Source organism: Delphinapterus leucas, chromosome 8 (genome assembly GCF_059928025.1).
Source record: "Delphinapterus leucas isolate spDelLeu-1000000601 "Yukka" chromosome 8, BTC_Dleu_Yukka2, whole genome shotgun sequence".
NCBI classification, from domain to species: Eukaryota; Metazoa; Chordata; class Mammalia; order Artiodactyla; family Monodontidae; genus Delphinapterus; species Delphinapterus leucas.
The window spans coordinates 63,422,807-63,444,056 of NC_143136.1; the positions used below are offsets into that span (position 1 = coordinate 63,422,807).

Here is a 21,250-nt window from a genome sequence, read left to right on the forward strand (position 1 = left end):
CTGAGGAGATCAGACTTAAGTTAGTGCAGAACCTTTTCTCCTGAACCATAGACCTTTCTTCAAAACCCACAGATCAGCCATTACTCAACCACTCTGAGATCTAGCAACACTGTACTTTTTTCTTTTTCAGTTCATTAAATTTGGAATATGTGGTTTAGCACAACAAACACAATTAAAATAATTTTATGCACTATGTCACTTTTGACTCTATGTTGCTGAAATATGGAACAAGTTCACTTTAAAAAATTCGACTTTTTTGTGAGAAAATGTGGCAGGGTGATAGGGGTGCAACAGAGAGGGGCAAATGCTGAAAAGAAGATTATAAACTGGACCAGCATTCTGAGGCGACCATGACATTAATTATCTAAAGCACTGTGATCATAGCACTGTGCCTAATTTAGTAAGTACTAAGGAAATTCTAGTGACTATCATATTATTATGTGGTATGAAAATATTTTGTTATTAATGGAGTATAGACTAGTGTTTGGCTTTTATTAAGTTGGTTTGCAAAGGCAGAAGATTATATTACTTTCTAGTAATTCCTGTAAACTTCCCCCATCACCCTAGCCCTAAGGAGAACATCCATTCTGGTAAAAATACATGGATGCCCCCTAAACATCTATTCCATTTCCTGACTCAGTTTCATACGTTTGAATAAATTTTTTTTGGTATCATTTCTCTCCCATCAGGGCTTTCACAAATCCCCTCATCCTATGGACTTACCACCTTTAAGACCTGCTTTATCTGGCTGTGATCACTTGAAACTTCCCTTAGCCACTGCCCCTGCCCTTCTCAAATACCTCCTATTACTGCTCTGAACTTCTCACCTGTACCTGTCATTGACACAGATAATGACCATGACCCCATCCCTATCAGAGCTAAGCAGTGTTTATTAAATACCTCTTCATGTTGCCTGAAAATATATTTTAAAGTGCTTACTGACTGTATTACACGCAAATAAAAACGGAACACAAATGAAATTGTTCTGGAAGGAAAAGTACACAGACAGACCAGAGAATACGCCATACAAGAGGACCAGGTGCCCTGAAAGAATTGTTTAGTTATTTTTCTTCAATTTTAAGGCTATTTGATGATTATACCTAGTATTTCTTTTACCTAATTCCAAGGTTATAAGTATAGAGAAGCATTTCCTTTTAAAAATTGCATTTATAATTCTATTTACAAACGGTGTATCTATTCAGTGTAAAACAATGTAAATACAAAAAAGTACAAACAAATGAAATAAAAATAACCTCTAATTCCACTATCTAGAGATAATTCTTATCAACATTCTGGGGAGGTGCTTCCAGGTTTTTTTCTATGCATATATTCACACATTTATTTTACAAAACTGCAGTTATATTGTTAGATTTTCTCAGCTTGGTTTTTAATTTAGCACTACATCCCCATGTCATTAAATTCTGCTGCAATAAGATTTTTAATGGTTGCATAGTATTCCGTTGCTTGAATTCATTGTAATTTATTTTTGGATGATGAAGAAGTTTCCATTTATTTACTACTATAAACAATGCTTTAACAAACATCCTAGTACATAAATCTTTGGGTTTGTGTTTATTTTTATGATAAATTCCTGAAACGTAGGAGCACCTTTAGATCACCTTTTATTTCTTGAGCCAAAGACAGAAATCTTGCTTTAACAGGGAAAAAAGAAAGATTTTGACTCACTGATTTTCTCTTCTTTTCATGTGCACTCAGGACTTGATGAGTTGGTTTTACTGCTTCCAACTCAATTGCTTTGCCAAGTTTTCTGGAAATAGAACATGAAAGACACACAAGCCTAGTATTAGGATTTATATCTATTTTCCGAATTATTTTCTGGGGAAGTAAAATGATGTGTTAGGCATTATCTACTCAGTGCAAGTTTGCAGTGGAGTATTTGTAGCATACCCACTTTAAATATTTATGACTCCCTTTAGGGCTGGAGCAAGGCCAGCGTGTGGGTACTCACTGATGCAGGTCCGCTGCCGACTTCATGCCCTCTGAGACCCAGGCCCAGGCACTGACAACACAGCTGGAGGCAAAAACAAGGGAGCACAAGTGTGGGTGTCATTTTCCCAGGAGTCTGAGAAATAAAGCATCATGTCTGAGCCATTGCATTCGGCAATTGCACTCATATCACTAATCCTATTTCAATTTCTCCACGGGATTAAATTCTGCCAACATATTTATTTGCACTATTGTCATTACATAAACTGCGTTTTTTTCCCAATCATTTTTCATCCTGATTTCCACTTTTCATTTCATGTCTGTAGAAAATCAGGGAAATAAAGTAGCCAAGGGTGAGAAGCCACTTAGAACAGGCAGGAGACAGCATGCTACCCTTAAAGACAATCTTTTCAGGCTCTTCATTTCACAGATGAATAAACGGAGGCTCAGAAAAGTTAAGTTATGGAGGACTCCAGAGCCCTGGTCATGTCCTGCGTGCTGCTCTTGGGGTTGAGGTCTAGGTCCTGTTCCCTGCTGGCCTTTAGGACAAACGCTCAGATGTTCTACTGTCTTGTGAGTATATCTCAATTTAACAAAAGGGTAACTCTGCCCCGACCCTAGCAGCACAAAGGGAGAATTAGGAAATATGACGCTATTTTCCTCCTACATATAGTTGGCCTTCAAACAGGAAGCCCATTGTATCAATAAACCTCAGGGACAGAGCCAGTGTAGACTTTGACGGAAGGGAAGGGACAGATCGGTGCCCATACTGAGAGCAAGACGGTGCAGAGGTTTGCCTCCATGTGACTTAGGCTGCACCTGGCAGCCAGAGAATGGGAGAACTAGATCAAAGGCTGTCAGATTTTCTGTGTATCCAAAGCCCGGCACAAAACCAGGCACAAGAGAGTACCCACTGTATGCTTCCAATTATAGGAAAGTCCAGAAAAGACAAGAAAATCTAGATTGAAAAAAAGCAGATCAGTGTTTCCTTGGGACTGTGTTGGGGGAAGGATTGTAGACAGGTATGAGGAGTCTTTTGGTGATGAAAATACGTATATTTTGATTTTGGTGGTGGATATATGGTGTATACATATGTCAAAATCAATCAAACCATATACTCAAAACGGGTGCGTCTTATTGCATGTAAACTAAATCTCAATAGAGTTGGTTTTTTTTAAAAAAAAAAGAAGCCCAAGCACACTTTCGGGAAGAGAATCTGACATTTGCCCCTGGGAGGAGCTGGGCGGCAGAGCAGGAAGGAGAAGGCGTTGGCCTCAGAGGTTCTGTGTCTGAATCCACAAGCTCCCCTTTGTTTCCTGCATGACCTTGGAAGAATCACTTGATTTCACTGATCCTCACTTAACTGGTCTTTTAGAAGAGAAATAATTTGAGTTATTATACAAGTACCTAACAGATTTTGGTACAGATAAAAGTTCAGTTAATGCTTATTATTAAATATTGTTGTACTAACCCTGGTTAACCAAGCATTCTGTTCATGCCAACTCCTTGGGAGCACGATGCTGGATTCTAGGGTTGCCACACAATAAGACACACACCCCTACACCTACACCTCTCATCCTTTAGGAGGTAATCAAAACTAAAATCATAATGAACACTTAGGGAGCTTTGGCTCCAGCCAGGTATTAAAATCATTTCTTGTGTTATTTCATTTACTACTCACAGGAGTTATATGAGATGTGTTTTATTTCCATTTTAAATACACAATGAGAGGTAAAATAAATTGTCCTAATTTACCTACTTGGTAAAAGGTAGAGCCAGAATTTAAACATGGGTAGTCTAAATAAAGTCTATTTATACTCAACCACTGTGCTCTACTGGTTCCTTTGCAGGCTTCTAAAATACCATCCTAAAAATCAAGCTCAAAGTCAGAGCAATTTCAAAGCCATTATTTGCTGTTATGGATAATGCCTAGGGAGTAGGAATGTGGGCTCCAGAAGCCTTCCTTTTTTCTTTCCCTCTTTCTTTTACCATCAGAAGGGGTCTTTGCAATGGCACTGCCATTGGGTGGCATCTGCAAGCATTAGTCAAAAATCTTTGTAAGAAAATATCACTAATGGACCATTTTTAGAATACTAATACCTTTTTTCTCTCCCCGAAGAGAAGTAATTGACTTCATTCTCAACTGAATTGAAAAAAATGTGAACCAACATTTTTTCAGCATCTGATGTGCCAATATCTTTACATATATTACCTCGTTTAATATGCACCCCCTGATACACACACACACACACACACACACACACACACAATGGAGCACATCTTGTTACTCCACATAACAGAGGAGGAAATCAAGGGAGGCCAGGTTGCTTGCTGAAGGTCATAAATTTGAGATAAAGCAGGATTCACACTTCCTGATTTCAAGAGCTTCCGACTTAACAACACTGCTTCCCAAGTTAATATCCTCACCAAGGCCTTTTACGAATATGAGTTTAGGAGTCACAAAGACACAGGATGAACCCAGCTCTGAAATTCATTATCTGTGTGACCAGGCAAGGTTCTTAAGCTCTCCAAGCCTCAAGTCCTTGTTTGTAAATAGGGATCATAAAAAGACTTCTCAGAGATTGTTGTGAGGATTAAATGTAGAGTATCTATGAAAGCATTTAACACAGTGTCTGGCACACAGTAAGAGCCCAAGAACTGGAAGCCATGCTTGACTCTCTGGACTTACCACATTTATATGAGGAAGCTGGAATTGAACATATGTCGCTTTTTATTACTTTTAGGAGTGATTTTGCCTTATCTCTTCCATATACTTACTTTTTCTTTGTGCTCTGTAATGTTTTGCTGAGTTTGGTTGCCAGTTTCTGAAGTCCTTTGGCGTAACTGATCTCCAAATTTGCCCTGTTAGCAAAGGGATAGTTGTTAGATAGGATACAACGGCTGGAAATCAAGCAAAACCACACACACACACACACACACACACACACACACACACACAGAGACACACAAATGTATGAAGGAGGACTCAGGCTGATAATGCAATGAATAAAGAGATGATTTGTCTACTATAAGGATTCTCCTGTCCTAGGTGTAATCTTTAAGGATATCCAAGAGAATCCTACAAAAGGAGTGAAGTTTTTATTTAACCTTCTTGTACACTAGTGTTATGGGTTGAACTATATTCCCCCACAAAGGTGCTTAAGTCCTAACCCTGCTGTCTGTGAATGTGGCCTTATTTGGAAATAGGGTCTTTGCAAATAATCAAGTTCAGATGCAGTCACTAGGACTGGCTAGAACTCAGTATGGATGTGTCCTTATGAAAGGGAGAAATTTGGGCACAGTCACACACACACACACACACACACACACACACACACACACAGAATGCTGTGTGAAGATGAAGGGGCAGAGATTGGGATAATGTATTATAAGTTAAGGGATGCCGAAGGTTAATCGTCAGCAGACCACCAGAAACTAGGAGAGAGACACGGAATAGATTCTCCCTCACAGCTCTCGGAAGGAACCAACCTGACCAAACACATTGATCTCAGACTTCCAGCCTCCAGGAATGTGAGAAAATACGTTTTTGTAGTTTAAGCTACAGTAAGAGACTGTGTAAGTTAAGTAACCCAGTCTGTAGTACCTTGTTATGGCAGTCCTAGCAAACTAAATCCAGCTACTTTCCTACTTATCCTGAGACACAAGCACCATCAGACTAGCTCTAGATTATAATAGCTGGCAATACAATAATACATTATGATGGAATTAAGCAAACAGTAACTTTCTAATGGGCCAGCACGAGATTTAGAAAATGAATTCCCATTACCTTCCATGCAGGACAAGACTCAGTAGGGAATCTGGGCATATCCTCCCAAAGAAAACTTGGTTCTTTGGATGGATTGAGTCACTCTTAGCTTAAGCTGATTTTTCCATGTCCTAATTTAAGCCCATCTATAGCTAAAATGAAGACACATTTTTATTCATTTCACTTTTCAATGAAAATAATAAAAATGTAGGATATTAAGTTCAATTTATGCTACTTTTTTCATCTTTATATGGACCAGAGAGTCTTTGTTGCATATTTTTCAGTCTTTTAATTCTACTTTTATTATAAAACATCATTAGAATTATTTGTGACTCCATTTCATTTGGGGAACAATCCCAGGACTCTCCAGTAATTAACTTAATCCTTGGATGTTTTTACACAGATTAGGCTCAGTGTTATAGACCAAAAAAGGAAAGACCTCTTTTATGAATGGAACCCAGAGATCATGGGCTATGGACCTATCGCTAAGATTCTCTTCATTTTTCCTCTTTAGTACAGCTGTGCTCAACGTTATTTTTAGCACCTTTTAAAAGAAAGAAAACCATTGTAGGATGCGTGTTAAGGCCTAGGTGCAGAAAATACTCATTTGGCATCAGGCCTTGGCCAAGTATAAGAAAAAGTTAGGGCAAATATTTTTAAATAATGAAGATGGTAAAGAAATATCTCATAGTGTTTTAAAAAAGATTTTTCTGCTCTAGGAATATGTGGTGATTGATGGAGAGAGAAAGTCCTGGTCAGCAGCAAGCTGGGAGAGACCGCCCCCCTCAATGAACTTGGATGCTCTAGAATCCCAAGAGAACGCTACGGCTCAGTAGGGTGGCTTTGGGCAACCTTAAAATGAATTAATCAGACTTACCTCAATGGGGTTTATGATAACTAAAAATTAAATTTAAAAAAATTTTAATTAAAAAATTAAAAATTTTAATTAAATTAATAATTAAATTTAATTTTTTAAAAATTAAATTTTTTTAATTTAAAAAAATTAAAATTAATTTTTAAAATGTGGTGATCACCCAAACCCAACAGGGGCTCAAAGACTGAAATGATTTTTATTGATTTGCACAACCCGAGCCCTGGCTCCCTCTCTGATTTCCCCTCCTACTAGTCATCCCCTTGTTCATTGCTTAGTGGCCAAATGTCACCCTGCTTTAGGGCCTTTGCACTTGCTGTGGCCTCTGCCGTGTATTCCTTCTGCTACATAACCCCATGGCATTCTTCTTCATGTCAATCCCAACAAGTCTTGTTCAAACATCACCACCTCAGAGGCTACCCTATCGAAAAGAGCATTCTTGTCACTATCTCCCTACAGCTTTATTTATGCCCTAGCATTTATCACTATCTTACATCACATAATTTTTTACTGTGCTTCTGTGAATACCCCTAGAGTGTAAGCTCCATAAGGGTAAAGATTTTGTGTTGCTCATTGCTATATCCCGAGGCCTAGAACAGTGCCTGCCATGTTATTGGTGCTCAGCATGTATTTCTTGAATGAATGAATGAATGAATGAATGGACTTTCCATCAGGTCTTGGTTAGAATTTTTAACCAGTCTCCACTATAAGTCTGTTCTCATTTCACCACTTTTGAAAACTTTAAACTGCTGAAGTATTTAAATTCAGTCCCACAAGTTTGAGGTGTGCTCAGCTCTGATGTCGGCGTACGTGGCTTTCTAGCACTTGAAATAGCTAGACTCATTAAACCCTCTCCTAATCCGTCTTTAACCAGAGGGTTCCTTAGGACTTTCCTTTCCAGCATTCCATTCTTGCTTGGAAGCAGCACATAGAACATTAAATATGATGATGCATTTGTCGTGCTCAGCTGGTGCTGGGCACCAAAAATTTCTTAATAAATAATTTTTCTAATGTTATTATGGTATGTATCCAAAAGGATCTCTAAACATTCAGAAATACACAGAGATGAGGAGAAGTGGGGGAAAGAATGCACATTTTTCTCATCCATCAGCTCTAGAACAATCCTGAATGGCTTCCCACGGGAAAGGGAATGCTGTCAGGCACAGCCTCTTCCTCAGAATTCAGTTTCACTTTTACCCTGTTCTTGCAGGTCCTACAAAATGGCTCAGAGGCTAAGTAGAAATAAAAAGGACAATGATGAGAGGGAAGTGTGGCATTCCCTTACATCGTTAACTTAATCTGATTCTAGAAAAAAGTTGGGCTTTGGTGTCAAGAAAGGGAGAGGGTCCTGCTCTCTTTGAACTGATGGGCTCTTGTTTTGAACCTGGCTTTATTCTTGAACCCCTGTATTTCTGCTGGCTTTCTCTTAAGTACAGTAGAAAACCAGCCTAAAGAGAGGCAATTACGAGAGGAGGGGGAGATGGTGAAAGAGTAGGACGCGGAGATCACCTTCCTCCCCACAGATACACCAGAAATACATCTACACGTGGAACAACTCCTACAGAACACCTACTGAGCGCTGGCAGACCTCAGACCTCCCAAAAGGCAAGAAACTCCCCACGTACCTGGGTAGGGCAAAAGAAAAAAGAATAAACAGAGACAAAAGGATAGGGACGGGTCCTGCACCAGTGGGAGGGAGCTGTGAAGGAGGAAAAGTTTCCACACACTAGAAGCCCCTTCGCGGGTGGAGACTGCGGGTGGCGGAGGGGGGAAGCTTCGGAGCCGCGGAGGAGAGCACAGCAACAGGGGTGCGGAGGGCAAAGCGGAGAGATTCCCGCACAGAGGATCGGCGCCGACGGGCACTCACCAGCCTGAGAGGCTTGTCTGCTCACCTGCCGGGGCGGGCGGGGCTGGGAGCTGAGGCTCGGGCTTCAGAGGTCGGATTGCAGGGAGAGGACTGGGGTTGGCAGCGTGAACACAGCCTGCAGGGGGTTAGTGCGCCACGGCTAGCCGGGAGGGAGTCCGGGGAAAGTCCGGATCTACCGAAGAGGCAAGAGACTTTTTCTTCCCTCTTTGCTTCCAGGTGCACGAGGAGAGGGGATTAAGAGCGCTGCTTAAAGGAGCTCCAGAGACGGGCGCGAGCCGCGGCTAAAAGTGCGGACCCTAGAGACGGGCATGAGACGCTAAGGCTGCTGCTGCCGCCACCAAGAAGCCTGTGTGCGAGCACAGGTCACCATCCACACCCTCCTTCCGGGGAGCCTGTCCAGCCCGCCACTGCCAGGGTCCCGGGATCCAAGGACAACTTCCCCGGGAGAACGCACGGCGCGCCTCAGGCTGGTGCAACGTCACGCCGGCGCGCCTCAGGCTGGTGCAACGTCACGCCGGCGCGACGTCACGCCGGCGCGACGTCATGCCGGCCTCTGCCGCCGCAGGCTCGCGCCACACTCCGTGCCCCTCCCTCCCCCCCCCCCCCCCCCCCGGCCTGAGTGAGCCAGAGTCCCCGAAGCAGCTGCTCCTTTAACCCCATCCTGTCTGAGCGAAGAACAGACGCCCTCCAGCGACCTACACACAGAGGCGGGGCCAAATCCAAAGCTGAGCCCCTGTGAGCTGTGAGAACAAAGAAGAGAAAGGGAAATCTCTCCCCGCAGCCTTAGAAACAGCTGACAATCAACTTGATGTACCCTGCATCTGTGGAATACATGAATAGACAACGAGTCATCCCAAATTGAGGAGGTGGACTTTAAGAGCAAGATTTATGATTTTTTCCCCTTTTCCTCTTTTTGAGAGTGTGTATGAGTATGCTTCTGTGTGAGATTTTGTCTGTATAGCTTTGCTTCCACCATTTGTCCTAGGGTTCTATGCGTCCGTTTTTTTAAAAAAATTTTTTTCTTAATAATTTTTTTTATGTCAATAACTTTATTTTACTTTATCTTCTTTCTTTCTTTCTTTCTTTCCTTCCTTCCCTCCTTTAGATGACGAATCATCCCAAATTGAGGAGGTGGACTTTGAAAGCAAGATTTATGATTTTTTCCCCTTTTCCTCTTTTTGAGAGTGTGTATGTGTATGCTTCTGTGTGAGATTTTGTCTGTATAGCTTTGCTTCCACCATTTGTCCTAGGGTTCTATGCGTCCTTTTTTTTAAAATTTTTTTTCTTAATAATTATTTTTTATTTCAATAACTTTATTTTATTTTACTTTATCTTCTTTCTTTCTTTCTTTCCTTCCTTCCCTCCTTTAGACAACGAATCATCCCAAATTGAGGAGGTGGACTTTGAAAGCAAGATTTATGATTTTTTCCCCTTTTCCTCTTTTTGAGAGAGTGTATGTGTATGCTTCTGTGTGAGATTTTGTCTGTATAGCTTTGCTTCCACCATTTCTCCTAGGGTTCTATCTGTCCGTTTTTAAAAATTTTTTTTCTTAATAATTATTTTTTATTTTAATAACTTTATTATATTTAACTTACTTTATTTTATTTTACTTTATCTTCTTCTTTCTTTCTTTTTTCCTTCCTTCCTCGCTCCCTCCCTCCCTCCTTTCTTTCTTCCTTTCTTTCTTTCTTTCTTTCTACTTCTACTAATTCTTTCTTTCTACTTTTTCTCCCTTTTATTCTGAGCCGTGTGGACGAAAGGCTCTTGGTGCTACAGCCAGGAGTCAGTGCTGTGCCTCTGACGTGGGAGAGCCAACTTCAGGACACTGGTCCACAAGACACCTCCCAGCTCCACATAATATCAAACGGCGAAAATCTCCCAGAGATCTCCATCTCAACACCAGCACCCAGCTTCACTCAACGACCAGCAAGCTACAGTGCTGGACACCCTATGCCAAACAACTAGCAAGACAGGAAAACAACACCATCCATTAGCACAGAGGCTGCCTAATATCATAATAAGGCCACAGACACCCCAAAACACACCACCAGACGTGAACCTGCCCACCAGAAAGACAAGATCAAGCCTGATCCACCAGAACACAGGCACTAGTCCCCTCCACCAGGAAGCCTACACAACCCACTGAACCAACCTTAGCCACTGGGGACAGACACCAAAAACAACGGGAACTACGAACCTGCAGCCTGCAAAAAAGAGACCCCAAACACAGTAAGATAAGCAAAATGAGAAGACAGAAAAACACACAGCAGATGAAGGAGCAAGATAAAAACCCACTAGACCTAACAAATGAAGAGGAAATAGGCAGTCTACCTGAAAAAGAATTCAGAATAATGATAGTAAAGATGATCTAAAATCTTGGAAATAGAATAGACAAAATGCAAGAAACATTTAACAAGGACCTAGAAGAACTAAAGATGAAACAAACAACGATGAACAACACAATAAATGAAATTAAAAATACTCTAGATGGTATCAATAGCAGAATAACTGAGGCAGAAGAACGGATAAGTGACCTGGAATATAAAATAGTGGAAATAAATACTGAAGAGCAGAATAAAGGAAAAAGAATGAAAAGAACTGAGGACAGTCTCAGAGACCTCTGGGACAACATTAAATGCACCAACATTCAAATTATAGGGGTTCCAGAAGAAGAAGAGAAAAAGAAAGGGACTGAGAAAATATTTGAAGAGATTATAGTTGAAAACTTCCCTAATATGGGAAAGGTAATAGTTAATCACGTTCAGGAAGAACAGAGAGTCTCATACAGGATAAATCCAAGGAGAAATACGCCAAGACACATATTAATTAAACTGTCAAAAATTAAATACAAAGAAAACATATTAAAAGCAGCAAGGGAAAAACAACAAATAACACACAAGGGAATCCCCATAAGGTGAACAGCAGATCTTTCAGCAGAAACTCTGCAAGCCAGAAGGGACTGGGAGGACATATTTAAAGTGATGGAGGAGAAAAACCTGCCACCAAGATTACTCTACCCAGCAAGCATCTCATTCAGATTTGATGGAGAAATTAAAACCTTTACAGACAAGCAAAAGCTGAGAGAGTTCAGCACCACCAAACCAGCTTTAAAACAAATGCTAAAGGAACTTTTCTAGGCAGGAAACACAAGAGAAGGAAAAGACCTACAATAACGAACCCAAAACAATTAAGAAAATGGGAATAGGAACATACATATCGATAATTACCTTACATGTAAATGGACTAAATGCTCCCACCAAAAGACACAGATTGGCTGAATGGGTACAAAAACAAGACTCATATATATGCTGTCTACAAGAGACCCACTTCAGACCTAGAGACACATACAGACTGAAAGTAAGGGGATGGAAAAAGATATTCCATGCAAATGGAAACGAAAAGAAAGCTGGAGTAGCAATTCTCATATCAGACAAAATAGACTTTAAAATAAAGACTATTACAAGAGACAGAGAAGGACACTACATAATGATCAAGGGATCGATCCAAGAAGAATATATAACAATTGTAAATATTTATGCACCCAACATAGGAGCACCTCAATACATAAGACAAATACTAACAGCCATAAAAAGGGAAATCGACAGTAACACATTCATAGTAGGGGACTTTAACACCCCACTTTCACCAATGGACAGATCATCCAAAATGAAAATAAATAAGGAAACACAAGCTTTAAATGATACATTAAACAAGATGGACTTAATTGATATTTATAGGACATTGCATCCAAAAACAACAGAAAACACATTTCTCTCAAGTGCTCATGGAACATTCTCCAGGATAGATCATATCTTGGGTCACAAATCAAGCCTTGGTAAATTTAAGAAAATTGAAATTGTATCAAGTATCTTTTCCGACCACAATGCTGTGAGACTAGATATCAATTACAGGAAAAGATCTGTAAAAAATACAAACACATGGAGGCTAAACGATAACTACTTAATAACGAAGTGATCAGTGAAGAAATCAAAGAGGAAATTTAAAAATACCTAGAAACAAATGACAATGGAGACACGACGACCCAAAACCTATGGGATTCAGCAAAAGCAGTTCTAAGAGGGAAGTTTATAGCAATACAATCCTACCTTAAGAAACAGGAAACATCTCGAATAAACAACCTAACCTTTCACCTAAAGCAATTAGAGAAAGAAGAACAAAAAACCCCCAAAGTTAGCAGAAGGAAAGAAACCATAAAAATCAGATCAGAAGTAAATGAAAAAGAAATGAAGGAAATGATAGCAAAGATCAATAAAAAGTAAAAGCTGGTTCTTTGAGAAGATAAACAAAATTGATAAACCATTAGCCAGACTCATCAAGAAAGAAAGGGAGAAGACTCAAATCAATAGAATTAGAAATGAAAAAGGAGAAGTAACAAGTGACACTGAAGAAATACAAAAGATCATGAGAGATTACTACAAGCAACTCTATGCCAATAAAATGGACAACCTGGAAGAAATGGACAAATTCTTAGAAATGCACAACCTGCCAAGACTGAATCAGGAAGAAATAGAAAATGTGAACAGACCAATCACAAGCACTGACATTGAAACTGTGATTAAAAATCTTCCAACAGGGCTTCCCCGGTGGCACAGTGGTTGAGAGTCCACCTGCAGATGCAGGGGACGCAGGTTCGTGCCCCGGTCCGGGAGGATCCCACATGCCACGGAGCGGCTGGGCCCGTGAGCCATGGCCACTGAGCCTGCGCGTCTGGAGCCTGTTGCTCCGCAACAGGAGCGGCCACAACAGGGAGAGGCCCACGTACCGCAAAAAAAAATCTTCCAACAAACAAAAGCCCAGGACCACATGGCTTCACAGGCGATTTCTATCAAACATTTAGAAAAGAGCTCACACCTATCCTTCTCAAACTCTTCCAAAATGTAGCAGAGGGAGGAACACTCCCAAACTCATCCTATGAGGCCACCATCACCTTGATACCAAAACCAGGCAAGGATGTCACAAAGAAAGAAAACTACAGGCCAATATCACTGATGAACATAGATGCAAAAATCCTCAACAAAATACTAGCAAACAGAATCCAACAGCACATTAAAAGCATCATACACCATGATCAAGTGGGGTTTATTCCAGGAATGCAAGGATTCTTCAATATACGCAAATCAATAAACGTGATATGCCATATTAACAAATTGAAGGAGAAAAACCATATGATCATCTCAATAGATGCAGAGAAAGCTTTTGACAAAATTCAACACCGATTTATGATAAAAACCCTCCAGAAAGTAGGCATAGAGGGAACTTTCCTCAACATAATAAAGGCCATATATGACAAACCCACAGCCAACATCGTCCTCAATGGTGAAAAACTGGAAGCATTTCCACTAAGATCAGGAACAAGACAAGGTTGCCCACTCTCACCACTCTTATTCAACATAGTTTTGGAAGTTTTAGCCACAGCAATCAGAGAAGAAAAGGAAATAAAAGGAATCCAAATCAGAAAAGAAGTAAAACTGTCACTGTTTGCAGATGACATGATACTATACATAGAGAATCCTAAAGATGCTACCAGAAAACTACTAGAGCTAATCAATGAATTTGGTAAAGTAGCAGGATACAAAATTAATGCACAGAAATCTCTGGCATTCCTATACACCAATGATGAAAAATCTGAAAGTGAAATCAAGAAAACACTCCCATTTACCATTGCAACAAAAAAATAAAATATCTAGGAATAAACCTACCTAAGGAGACAAAAGACCTGTATGCAGAAAATTATAAGACACTGATGAAACAAATTAAAGATGATACAAATACATGGAAAGGTATACCATGTTCTTGAATTGGAAGAATCAACATTGTGAAAATGACTCTACTACCCAAAGCAATCTACAGATTCAATGCAATCCCTATCAAACTACCACTGGCATTTTTCACAGAACTAGAACAAAAAAGTTCACAATTTGTATGGAAACACAAAAGACCCCGAATAGCCAAAGCAATCTTGAGAAAGAAAAACAGAGCTGGAGGAATCAGGCTCCCTGACTTCAGACTAAACTACAAAGCTACAGTAATCAAGACAGTATGATACTGGCACAAAAACAGTAAGATAGATCAATGGAACAGGATAGAAAGCCCAGAGGTAAACCCACGCACATATGGTCACCTTATCTTTGATAAAGGAGGCAAAAATGTACAGTGGAGAAAGGACAGCCTCTTCAATAAGTGGTGCTGGGAAAACTGGACAGGTACATTTAAAAGTATGAGATTAGATCACTCCCTAACACCATACACAAAAATAAGCTCAAAATAAAGACCTAAATGTAAGGCCAGAAACTACCAAACTCTTAGAGGAAAACATAGGCAGGACACTTTATGACATGAATCACATCAAGATCCTTTTTGACCCACCTCCTAGAGAAATGGAAATAAAAACAAAAATAAACAAATGGGACCTAATGAAACTTAAAAGCTTTTGCACAGCAAAGGAAACCATAAACAAGACCAAAAGACAACCCTCAGAATGGGAGAAAATATTTGCAAATGAAGCAACTGACAAAGGATTAATCTCCAAAATTTATAAGCAGCTCATGCAGCTCAATATCAAAAAAAAAACAAACAACCCAATCCAAAAATGGGCAGAAGACCTAAATAGACATTTCCCCAAAGAAGATATACAGACTGCCAACAAACACGTGAAAGAATGCTCAACATCATTAATCATTAGAGAAATGCAAATCAAAACTACAATGAGATATCATCTCACACCAGTCAGAATGGCCATCATAAAAATATCTAGTAACAATAAATGCTGGAGAGGGTGTGGAGAAAAGGGAACACTCTTGCACTGCTGGTGGGAATGTGAATTGGTACAGCCACTATGGAGAACAGTATGGAGGTTCCTTAAAAAACTAAAAATAGAACTACCATATGACCCAGCAATCCCACTACTGGGCATATACCCTGAGAAAACCATAATTCAAAAAGAGTCATGTACCAAAATATTCATTGCCGCTCTATTTACAATAGCCAGGACATGGAAACAACCTAAGTGCCCATCATCAGATGAATGGATAAAGAAGATGTGGCACATATATACAATGGAATATTACTCAGCCATAAAAAGAAACGAAATTGAGCTATTTGTAATGAGGTGGATAGACCTAGAGTCTGTCATACAGAGTGAAGTAAATCAGAAAGAGAAAGACAAATACCGTATGCTAACACATATATATGGAATTTAAGAAAAAAAATGTCATGAAGAACCTAGGGGTAAGACAGGAATAAAGACACAGACCTACTAGAGAACGGACTTGAGGATATGGGGAGGGGGAAGGGTGAGCTGTGACAAAGCAAGAGAGAGGCATTGACATATATACACTACCAAACGTAAGGTAGATAGCTAGTGGGAAGCAGCCGCATAGCACAGGGAGATCAGCTCGGTGCTTTGTGACCGTCTGGATGGGTGGGATAGGGAGGGTGGGAGGGACGGAGACGCAAGAGGGAAGAGATATGGGAACATATGTATATGTATAACTGATTCACTTTGTTATAAAGCAGAAACTAACACACTATCGTAAAGCAATTATACTCCAATAAAGATGTAAAAAAAGAAGAAAAAAAAAAAGAGAGAGAGAGGCAATTACCACACAGCATTTCTTGCTTCAGAGCAGTAAGAGGATGTGTAGTTTTACAGGTTGGTATACAGCTTAAAAATTCTTGTAATCCTGCCCATGAAGTTCGTGTCCAAACTGTGCTCTCTCTCCCAACAAATGTGCTCCCATCACCTTTGTGACATGTTGCTGATGCTTGACCTTGTGTGTTCTGTCTACACACAAACTAGTGACATCCAACATTTATTGTATACAATGTGCCAGGCACCATTCTGAGTGTTTTAAGTACATTTCGTCATTTAACCTGCAATACCTCCCAACAGGAAGGCACACTTACTCTACCCATTTCATGGAGGGGAACACCAAGGCACAGAGTTTAGTCAGTAACTTGCCCGAGGTCATTCATGGAGAAGTGACCTCTGGGATTCAAACCCTTGTCTGGCTCAAGAACCTGCCTGTCCAGCACTCCACTCTCCTGCCTCTGAAACTGTGGGGAAGCAGCTGGAGAAGGAGAATTGCGGGGGAGTCAAAGGCAAATGCTTTTTAAAATTGACACCGCCTCTCCCTTTGCCTTTAATTGCGGTGTTCTGAATCACCACAACTCTGGCGGCTTAGCAGCTAGAAACGGGATCCACAGCAGCCTCTGTGTAGACAGAACGAGCTTCCCGGGGCCTCTTCCAAGAGCATCTTTGCAGTTCCTGGACGTGTTGAGGGTCTAAAAAAGTGGGGAAGAGGGGGCTCTGACATCAAACGTCACCAAGGTAGCCCTCTGAGACCAGACACGGCCTCTCTGAGCAGCATGATTGTACCCTTCAACTCCGCCTTCAATACTATATCGGTGACCCTAATATACAAATATTATATATTATATATTTCATATTTAAAACCAGCTTTAGAATCAACCAAGCAAAACAGGCTGCAATCATTTTCTCTTGCATTTTCAACCCTAATAACCATTTCAGAATCCTCAGCAGATTACCCCACACATCAGAAAGAAATGAAATGATGAAGTCGGGAGGATGAGTTTGGATACATGAGGAGTGGAACCCGTCACTAGGCTTCTTTTCTGGTGAGTTTGCCTACAACTGAAAAACTCTCTGGCCTCTAACCCTGAATGGCCTTTATCTTAGCACAGGTTAATGGGTAAATTCCTCCCCAGAGGAAATCGCTCTAAGAAGCCATGTTCCAACTGGCAAGCGTGGAGAGAGCTGTCACTTTTGTAAGTTGGAACAAACACTGCCATGTGGCTCATCCGTGCTTAGGGTCTAATGAAGCAGAATATATAGCCTTTCAGAATTCCTGCTAAACAGAAGTGAAAGGACAGAGTTCAAAAGGGACACCTTTTCCCAAGGCAGAGGTGGCAATTTGCACCTCCAAGCACACTGGTTTCTTCTAAGGGAGCTGTTTTATCATGGTTTCTGGCCTAAAAAGCCCCACATGCAAAAGAAGTGAAGAAAGGCAGAGCTAATCTCAAACTGAGACATGGAATTTTTTTCCCCTCATTAAAATAATCAGAAAAGAGTTTATAAGAACATTGAGCTTAATGTTCTAGCCCTACAGCTACTACATCTAATAGGAGTTGAGATTCTCCAAGCAATTGTCTTGGCACATGTGAAATTGATTATATATATTTCTTTGGATGGGTAACTCAATCTCAGAATATTCCGGTGAGTCTTAAAGATCCCTAACCAGGGAAATGGCATGCACTGACTTTTAATCCATTTATATTCTAATTTCCTCCCAGCATGTGGAGGCAGGTCAATAAATTTTCATTAGTAATAATGAAGACCGACCAATAAGTCAAAGACTAACATTTGTCTTAGGTTTGAAAATAAATAATTATATTTATATTTTTGAAAGAAAGGAGAGATAGAAAATATCAGATTCAATATTTTAGACAGACCACAAATTAAACTGTAAGACTATAAGTGACCAGGTAATAAATTTTAGAGTACCGTGCTCTAAGAAAATTAAAATGATAAAAAGTGATAGAAAACGAACACTGTAGCTGGCCCCTGTGTCTATGAGGAATTAATTAAAATTGAACTAAGGCTCTCTTAAGCTTAAAAACAGCAGGTGACTGAGTCCTCCCTTTACTACGAATTAAGAAGAAATTTTAGTAATCTGAAAATCTTTGCAGTTTCACACCCCTGTCTCTGACCTTCTACTTTCTATCAGCAACAGCTTCTTGGGGCCTGGTATGCTGACATTTTCCACCCAAGCTTTATCAGTTTGCCTTTTGAAAGAGTCACAAGCTCATACAAATAGGCTTGTGTTTAAAAGTTAGTTATTAACAATCTGAAAGACATTTTTACACAGCAGCTCTGTTTCTTGAGTGGTTAGGTTCTCTGGCTAGCCCACAACGCCCACTTCGTCATTACTCATTGCCTTAATTCTGGCTCCTGACGGCAGTATAAAAAAGGAGAAATGGGAGGATGAGACCTGGAGGTCGCCCTGTCTTGGGCCAGTCTGGGAGTTCCACTGAGTCACTGCTCACTTCCGGCCCAGGGAAGGCACAGCTAAGGTAGGTGTAGCATTTCAGATCCTCCTTGTCTGTTAATTCCTGAACTGAGTGAGTTTATGTGGGGTGGGAAGGAGTGTTGTCATGGGGGAAGGCAGGTAAAATGGACAAGAAGAGCGGGTTTTTAAACTTTTTAGCTGGAAAACAAAATTTTATACAGCATCCCACCATATCATATAGATATTATGTTCTGAATAAGTGGGAACAGGAGTGACAAGGGCTCTGAGCCCTGCCCATTTAATTTCCTCCTACCCCCTGAAGTGGCCCTTGAGAGCTCCCCACAGACCCCTGTGCTACCAGGTTTGAAAGCCACTGAGCTTGATGACCGCTGGTATCCCTTCCCATAGAAAACCCTCTGTGAAGGGAGATGGGCCAGGACCCCGAGTGTGCTGGGACTCCCATAGCAGTGCCCCAAAGTGCCTGCCCACTCGAAAGATTCCCTTACAACAAGCCTGGGTAGAGCTGGGTAGAAGTCAAAATGTATCACCTTCTCCATACCCCATCTGTAAATCAGGGGTGGATGAGAGTATTCGCATACTGCATTGGGTTCTGAGAATTTAAGTAAAAGAGACCAAGGATCAGACACATCTAACGCAGTGCTTGATCTATAGATGGTGCTGGATAAATGGCCTCTTCTGTGATTTTATTATTCTTTTCTAGCTTTTGTTCAAAATAACATTCTATACACGATGTAAGTAAATTTCTTTGACACACTCATTTATTGCTCCTTGTAAAGAGCCTAACTTAAACTTCTTAAAAGTTATGAGTGCCTGAGGCACAGAGTCACTCATACACGAATGCATTCATTCCCTCAGTGAACATCTATTGAATGCCTGCTCTGTGCTAGTCATGTGGGATACAAAGACCCTCAAGGAGTGGAGGAGACAGACAAGTCAACAGAAAGTAACAGTGTAGGCAGTAGAGCGATAGCAGAGGTAAGCACTGGTTCTGTACATCTCTGAGGAGCACTCTTTTGACACTGGGGACTGGAATCTTGACTTGAAGGCCCACCAGGGTGGGATGACTGAATCTTGAAGAATGCATTGAGTGGAGGCTGGCAATGCAGGTGAAGAAGTGTCTACCGGGCAGTGGATACAGCAGGTACAAATGCCGGGACCCATGGAGGCGGGTGGGAGGGATGGCAGGGAGCCATGGGGGGTGATTGCAAGTGGTTCTGTAAGCAGTGACTGTAGGTAAGATGGAGAGATGTGGGGTCATGCAGAGATGGAGAGAGACAAGCTGGATAGGAAGGCAGGGCCCAGATCTCAAAGTTCCTTTTATGAAATACTACAAAGGCTGAATTTTATACTAAAGGTCATGGGAGTCTTTGAAGGGTCTTAAACAGGGTCCTGGCCACAGAGTAGAAGATGTATTAGGTGCTCCCTAGTTGAGGCAACTTGCTTGGACTAGAAAAAGGAGATCCTCTGAAGGGACACAGCTCTGAGCCCATGTACCAGACTCGAGGGTTGAGAGTGGATTAGATGTCTGCCTTCACTCTGCCCATCAGCCAGGTGATTTTGTGCAGTGTACAAACTGCACAGCTGCAAGGTACTACCCCAGGCAGGAGGACGGGTTGAGAGTTCTGTCAGAACAATGGCAGAGGCCATGAAATGAAAAGAAAGCTATAGGAATAAGAGGTGTTTGGAAGAGAGAAATATACAGACTTGGTCATGAGTTGAGACAGAAGGGGTCATGGGTGGCTCTGAGGTACTGGGCTTGATTGGGTGGGCAGAGGTACCAGTAATCATGGTTAAAAATCCAGAAGGAGTACCAGCTTTCGGGAAAAGCCGATCAACTCTGTTTTGGATAGGCTGTCTTTGTGGTTTCATGGAACGTCCAGCTGGAAATGTCCAATAGACTGTTGGATATATGGTTTGAAGTATGGATAAAACATACTGCCTAGTAATGTATATATGGGAGTCATCAATATGCAAAAAAAGAGCTGAAGTTATGGGAATTAAGATCACTCAGGCTATGGGTAGACTAGAAAAGGTAAGAATTTATCAAAGATTTCATTTTAATCATTTATCTTTCGTTGACAGCATCTGCAATGAATTGTAGATGGAATAATGACCAACTACATTTCCTTCTTTGTTTTTTTCTTTTCTTTTCTTCTATTTTTTAATTAAAAAAAAATTTATGTCCGGAGTTGTGGTACTTGCCATTTGAAAACCTGACCTTAAGTTTCCTTAGAGAGAAAAAATTGACTTTCCCCATCAAAGTCTGTTTAAACCTTAGCTGTGAGGGTGCAGGGAACCAAACACTTAAATCGTTTCTGGAAATGTGCCTTTGTCTTTTTGAATCTGATCTGTGATTGTGTTGAAATGAACTTGATGACTTTGGCATTAGGCATCTTAGGAGCTGCTGTGTGTTTCTGGCTAAATCTGAGTTACTACTATAAAAAAAGAAACTGGAGAAACTAATTGGATAAAAGAAGCTAAGCAATACCATGAATTACAGAAATTCCAGGCAAAATGGTGTTTCAATACCAACACTTTTCTATCAACACCAATTAGAACAAATGCAAGAAGGCAGCTGAGATTGGAAATAAACCATTATCTGGCCTCGAAGCTTAATTGGGATGCAGTCCCTTGTAGCCACAAGCTAATACAGAAGTGTTAGAAGAACCACATTCCAATGGATTCTTAAGCAAGGTGTCTGGAATTGTTAATATACAACAATAGTAAAG

General features: G+C 40.7%; 1 protein-coding gene across 1 annotated transcript in view; it reads right to left on the reverse strand.

Annotated features, from left to right (window-relative positions):
• Positions 1-21,250, reverse strand: part of NOSTRIN (nitric oxide synthase trafficking) — a 95,527-nt gene that overhangs the window by 60,161 nt on the left and 14,116 nt on the right. Inside the window, exons 5-7 of the mRNA XM_022569959.3 lie at positions 4,726-4,809; positions 1,970-2,032; positions 1,687-1,768 (exon numbers count right to left, since the gene is read on the reverse strand). Coding sequence (XP_022425667.1) covers positions 1,687-1,768; positions 1,970-2,032; positions 4,726-4,809 — 229 coding nt within the window. The remainder of the gene's footprint in view (positions 1-1,686; positions 1,769-1,969; positions 2,033-4,725; positions 4,810-21,250) is intronic.